This window comes from Peromyscus eremicus, chromosome 6 (genome assembly GCF_949786415.1).
Source record: "Peromyscus eremicus chromosome 6, PerEre_H2_v1, whole genome shotgun sequence".
NCBI lineage: Eukaryota > Metazoa > Chordata > Mammalia > Rodentia > Cricetidae > Peromyscus > Peromyscus eremicus.
In genome coordinates, this window is record NC_081421.1 from 67,193,721 (window position 1) to 67,200,357 (window position 6,637).

The 6,637-nt window shown below is 45.0% G+C and overlaps 1 protein-coding gene across 1 annotated transcript; it reads right to left on the minus strand.

Annotated features, from left to right (window-relative positions):
* Window positions 1–4,218: 4,218 nt before the first annotated feature.
* LOC131913788 (speckle-type POZ protein-like) lies at window positions 4,219–6,152 on the minus strand. The gene is made up of 2 exons (XM_059266571.1): window positions 5,367–6,152; window positions 4,219–4,317 (listed from the first exon to the last, which is right to left on the minus strand). Exons 1-2 carry the CDS (start codon window positions 6,150–6,152, stop codon window positions 4,219–4,221), a joined length of 885 nt encoding a protein of 294 aa, XP_059122554.1.
* Window positions 6,153–6,637: the final 485 nt, after the last annotated feature.

Sequence of the window (6,637 nt, forward strand, 5' to 3'; positions counted from 1 at the left end):
TTTTATTACAGCTCATGCTTCTAATGTCTCTGAGTCCTCAGGCTGGAAGACAATCTTGGGCTCATACCACGACTTGGTGGCTGAAGCATACTATTTCCTTGCTTCTGCACAGGGTCTGATCCTGGAACCCCCTCTGTCAAGTCTGAAGCAATCCAAGAACATGTTCAGCTCTGACCTACAGGTGACTTCCAGAAGTAGCAGCCAGTGTGGCTGTTTCAAAGCCACTTGGGTAGACTCTGCTAGCAGACAAACTTGCCACATGGCAAGAGCAAGCAGGCAAAGACCAAAATCTTTTCTTCCTCATCTTTTTACAGGCTCCCAGCAGAAGGTGGGGCCCAATTAAAAGTGTGTCTTCTTCCATCAAGATCCAAAATAAGCCGGGCGGTGGTGGCGCACGCCTTTAATCCCAGCACTCGGGAGGCAGAGCCAGGCGGATCTCTGTGAGTTCGAGGCCAGCCTGGGCTACCAAGTGAGTTCCAGGAAAGGCGCAAAGCTACACAGAGAAACCCTGTCTCAAAAAACCAAAAAAAAAAAAAAAAAAAGATCCAAAATAAAGGAGTATGTCTCCTTGCCTCAAGATCCAGATTAGAAGTGGTTCTTCCTACTTTAAATTAATCAAAATATCCCTCACTTATGTGCCCTTCATTTTAAGATTTTAATTAATTCCAGATGTAGTCAAATTCACAAATAAGAATAGCATTTACAAGTTCACCCCTTGTCAACTTCACCCACAAACATATCTCTTTATGTCATGCTTAATTTCCAAATGAAAACAATAACCAGCTCATAACTACACCTAAACATAATTTAATTATCCCATATACAATTGCAAATGCAGTATATATTGAAGCAGGTTATAATTTCACCTAACATAACTGTCCCCCATACAATCACGAATATATCATAAATTTAGCATAGTTAGCGATGTCCCTTGATGAATGTTCTTTCTTTCTTTATTTTTTTTTATTTTATACTTTAATTTAATTTTACATATCAGCCACGGATTCTCTTTTCTTCCCCCTCACTTCCCCCCACCTTCCCTCCAGCTCACCCCCCATTCCCATCTCCTCCAAGGCAAAGACTCCCCTGGGGATTGAGTTCAACCTGGTAGATTCAATCCAGGCAGGTCCATTCCCCTCCTGCCAGGCTGAGCAAAGTGTCCCTGCATCTCAAATTTAAATATGATAATCATTAGTACTCTATTATTGGATGTTATGTCACATGATAAAGATATTGAAAGAAAACACAAATATCTGTATGAACCCATTCTTATTAAAATACAACAGAATTACTCATGTCAACTGTATTGCTTTTTTCTGTAATTTCTTATATGGCCTAAACTCCTGCTCCTCACCAGCTGCAATACTAAGGAGAAGGGTTCCTGTACCTTACCAGGAAAACACAGCAGACATGACCTTGTTGACGGGGGTTGGTCAGGAGGTTTTGCGTGCGTGCGCGTGCGTGCTTGCGTGCGTGCGTGCGTGCGTGCGTGCGTGCGTGTGTGTGTGTGTGTGTGTGTGTGTGTGAATGTGTGATGGCCTGATGGCAGGAGGGCTGGAAAAGTGACCACACTCCTTGCTGGAAGCTGCAGTGGGTGAGGTAGCAAAAGCAATGCTGGAGAGCTTGCCCTGTTGTGTCCATGAGGGAAAGCTGATATACTGACCAACCCAGCTACCACCCAGGCCCAGAAACAGGGCTACAATTTGGACAAGCCCAACATGCACCTTGTAGGGAAAAGAGATCAGCTAAAGAAACCCACTCTGACTCATGGGACCCATAACCAGTGAAAGAAACACAGCCTAGAACTGGGACCTGAGCCAGTGAAAGAAACATTTTATCCCTAAAGCTAGAACCAAAGAAACATGCCCTGACTCTGATACCAGTGCCAAAGAAACACATTGTATCCCTAGGTTCAGAGCCAGTGAAAGAAATATGCCCTGGCCTTAGAATTAGAGCCAAAAAGCTAAGAAAAGCCAGTGAAAGAAACACAGGTTGGCTCTGAAATCAGGGACATCTCTGCCCCGACCAACGAAACTAACCAATCCCTGAGCAGAAAACCTTCTCCCTGGAGAAAGTCCACCACTAAGGAATCTTATATAAACCACCTCCCTGTTTATTTGTCAGCCGTTCTTTCCCACCCTGGTAGAGGCAGCCACTCTCTTGGATTTCTCCTTCCCAAATAAATCTCTTTCTCAAAAAAATCTTGTGTGTGAAGATCTTCATTCACTGGGGCAGAGAAGATAAACCTTGCTAAGATGTCCTGAGCACAAAAAAAACCTTGGACAGACATTCCATTAGAGGGCTAAGTAAGGCAGAGCAGAACAGAAGAACCTTGCTGAGATGTCCCTTAGGGGACTGGGCAAGGCAGAGCAGAAAAAGTAACAACTCTTCACTGGAGCCAGAGGAGATTGCTATGTTTCTGCAGGGGTTTCCCCTTTAGCAGAGTGAAGCAAAAGAAGCAACATCTTGGGCCAGAGAAGAAGCAGTGTTCTGCTGGGAAGCCCTCGTAAGTGGGGGCTCAGCAAAGCTCAGCTGGAACAGTTCTCCAGGAAAATAGCAGGATTGCTATATCTTGCTGGGAGTCCATCCCCCATTACACCCCAACTCAAGGTATAGCTAGAGGTGTCCTAGCATCTCAAGGTACAGCATGACTCTACGAGCATTCACGATACCGTTTCCTTTAGAGCTGAGCTGTTCCATTACAGCTCCAGCCGCCACAGCTGTCTTAGCAGCTCAAGGTATAGATAGACTCCCCAAGTAATCAGGATACCTGCACCCTGTCACCCCAAGAGTTGCAACACACGCTTACACACCTCATTTATGAACTGCTGGAGCATGTGAAGGGGCTGGACCTGCAGATTCAAAGATGCAGGATCTCTATGACACAAGGCAACAATGAAGGTTATCCAAGAGGATTCCCAGAGAGGGTCCACTATTGACAGTGTAGCAAAAGCCAGAGACCTCAAACCAGAACAATGACTCATTGTAATGATCACTTACAAGTTAAGATGTATGGACTAAAGTGTATAATGCGTGACTCACTGTGTCACACTAGAGCTTCCACTCTGGGACTTTATTTTTGTATATAAGTTAGTTTGGTGTGGGGGGACCAGCCCCCACACTTATTTACCCAGGAACTCTTGAGGATTGAGGGATAAGAGACTTAGTTAGAAATAGAGAAGAGAGAAACAGAGAGAAAACACAGGATAGACTCGGGTGGGCCTGGATCCTTATTCAAATGGGCCCTGACTGTCTCTGCCCCAGGAAATTTGTAGAGATGCCAAGGGGTGGAGCAAAAGACCTGCCCCCAAAGCATAGCCAAGTGCAGACCATCTCAGACACCTGCACTCAGGCCCCTAGTCCTAATCATCCTCTATGCGGATCTGCCGGGTAAAGCCACGAGGAACCTGAAAACAGACTCCCACAGTTTGGTTGTCTTTGTTTTGATTTTTTTGTTTCTCTTTTGAATTTTGTTTTGTTTTGGGGGAGAGGTTGTAAGGGTGGAGGGTGGATATGAAGGGACAGGGAGATGGATGAATCTGGATGTATGATGTGAAACCCACAAAGAATCAATAAAAATTTGAATGAAAAAAAGAAGTCAAGCATTTAAGCCCAGCCCTCAAGAGACTGAGGCAAGCAGATCTCTGCATTTTTTTAGTCCAACTTGCTCTTTAGATTGGATTCCAAGACAGCCAGGGCTATGTAAAGATATTTCCTTTCCAAAACAGAAAGAGAAATAAACCTTTGGGGATTAACCCTCCTAGACTCTGGACTTGAGAGCTAGACAACAGAGGAAATCACCTCCTAGAGAAGAACCAGGAAGCAAGGTCCTTCCCTTGAATACAGTCTTGTGAGTTGACAGGACAGGATAGGCTTGGGCCCCAAGAGTCTTGCTAGGCATTTATTACATGGAGGGAAGGTAGAACCTGGGTCTGATCATTTCTCTCACCCAACACAGAATTTCTGACGTTTCTTGCAGGCATTTGAACCAGGAACATACCCGAGACTCTGCTTCCCCTCCAGTACTTCAGAGATGATGGACAATTTGTCCTGAGACCTCCTGGCCATTGCCATAACTGGGCCCTGCCTCCCTTTTAGAGGGGGTGGTCAAGTTCATCGAACAAAAGGGCTGACAGCAGAGAGATACTTTGCAAAATGCAAATGCTTAATAATAAATGAGCATTAGAAGCCAACCTGCATTCCTCTCTTCCTTGAGGTTCACTGAGTTCCGCTTAATAATTGGCTGTGGATGTCAGTATCAGCTCCCAAAAGCTGTTGGAGAAATTCCACCTGATGTCCATTGGACTGTGTCAATCTCTGAGTGTAACAGAATTCATTAGGTATTGTCTCATTGATTGTGTGTGTGTGTGTGTGTGTGTGTGTGTGTGTGTGTGTGTGAAGACACTGCACCAACTTCTACAGCTGAGCACAGCTGGATGGACTAAAATGGCCGTTTTCAAACAGAAACACCACTGGAATCCATAAGCTGATTTTACAATTTTTTATTCATTTAATATTTTATTTGGGTATTTTATTTATTTGAGATGGATGTGCCCATGGAGAAAAGAGGAGGACTGAAGAAAAGGTCCTCTGCAAGAGCAGCAATTGCTTTTGCAAACTGAGTCATCTCCCCTGACCCAAACACTGAGTTTGGAGAAAAACTTTCTTCATTCTCTTTGCTTCTCTTGTAATCAAACATGTTTGTTTTGTTCTTTCTGAGTCCTTGACCATATCTTCTGCTCAGTTCAATCCAGGTAGGTTTTTCCAAAGAAACCCTGTTGTAATGTGCTTGGTGCCAGCAGTTAAAATGAATTTCAGATTCTAACTCCTTAGACAAAAATCAAACCAGTATAACAACAGGGTAGAGGATGTGTAGATTTACCAGAGTCCAAGACTCCCCCTCCCTCAACCTGACATTGACTCCTTTACATCTGTATAAAGCCTCAGCCACCATGCTATTATTCCCTAGTTTCACTGGAAATTTTCCACATTCCACAGTCTACCTAGGTATCATTGGAAACACCATGACTGCTACTTCTGGGAGACAAGTGTGGGAAAAGGTTTGCCAGGTCCTAGAATCGCTTCAAGCATTTAATAGGGTGCTCCAAGAAAGGGCAGTGAGCAGGCATGGAACCATAAGCTTCAACCACTAAGTGGGGATATAAGCCCACCATTGTCTTCCAGCCTTAGGTCTCAGAGACCTCAGAAGCATGAGCTGCAGTGAAATCCAGTGTCTGGGTTTTCAGCTGCCCTGAGCTGTGGCGGTCAGCCAGGAAGAGAGTGTGGGCAGCATTCTCCACAGAGAGGTCCCTGAAGAGGGCATCCTCACACATGACCTTCAAACGCTCCAGGCCATACTTATCAGCAGCTGCCAGCAGAACATCTGCCATGCTGTCCAGGTCTGGTGCTGTTCCTGTGTAAATGAAGTCCATCATTGCCTTGAAGACTTGCGGCTCCAGGTCGGGGATCTCAACGCGATTCTTTCTGCTCTCCTCCATGTCATGTTGAAACATGGCTCTGAAAACTGGTGAGCGAGCTGCTAAGATGGCCTTGTGAGCCCAGAATTCCTGGCCAGCTACCACTAGGCAGCAGTCTGTGAACTGGGAATTCTTCCACAGCTCTTCTAACTCATCTGCCAATGTGCATCTGGGCACCAGAATTCCCGGCTTCCTGTTCTGGTCAGAGAGGCTCAAAGAGACCTGGGCCACGCTCACCTTGCAGACGAGGGTGAGCTGGTCATCTGGCAGGAGCCAAAATGCATGGGACAAGAGAAAATCTCGAAGAATAAACTTTTTGTAACCCCTGCCCTTGTCTGGCATGAACCTATAGGCTCTTGGGCTCTTCTTGGCTTTGGTTTTCTCTCCTTCAGCACTTATGATCCAGAACTTGAACTTTGCCCAAACATGATTCTTTGGACAGCTGAGCAACACTAGGTAAACTGACAGGTAATCTGCACTTTCTTCATCGACTCCATTCAGGTGTACTCTCAAACACCAATTGTCATTGGCTCCTATTGAGAAAGTTGGGCTTGTAATGCTTTCCAGCATTTCCTCAGCAATAAAAGGAAAGTTGCTGATGGTCCACCTGTAGGAAAAATCCTGATCGCTGATTTGTGTGTGGTCCCATCTCTGGGCTATCTCATCTCGTGCCATTTCTCCTGCAGGTCGTTTGAAGGTTCAACTGGATTGAAAATGAAGAACTAGCAAGTGTTTTCACTTCACCCTGTGAGATGCAATAACAGACAGGATTTTGATTTTCAGGGTTTTTTTCTCATCTGTTCCCTCTTCTAGCAGGCTGAAAACTATGGTCTCTGATATTTTCTATCCAGATTTCAATGCTAATTTCAGAGAACACAGTCTAGGCTACTTGATACACTTACATCACTCCGTTATTTTCTAGATTGAATCTTAGGTCAATAGGTAAGTAGATTTGACAAATATACACAGCTTTGGAATAGTTTTGATCATTCATTCTATTAATTCATATAAAAAATGTTGTACTAGGGTTCTCTAGAGGTAGAATATATGCAAGGAGCCGGGCGGTGGTGGCACACGCCTTTAATCCCAGCACTCGGGAGGCAGAGCCAGGCGGATCTCTGAGTTCGAGGCCAGCCTGGGCTACCAAGTAAGTTCCAGGA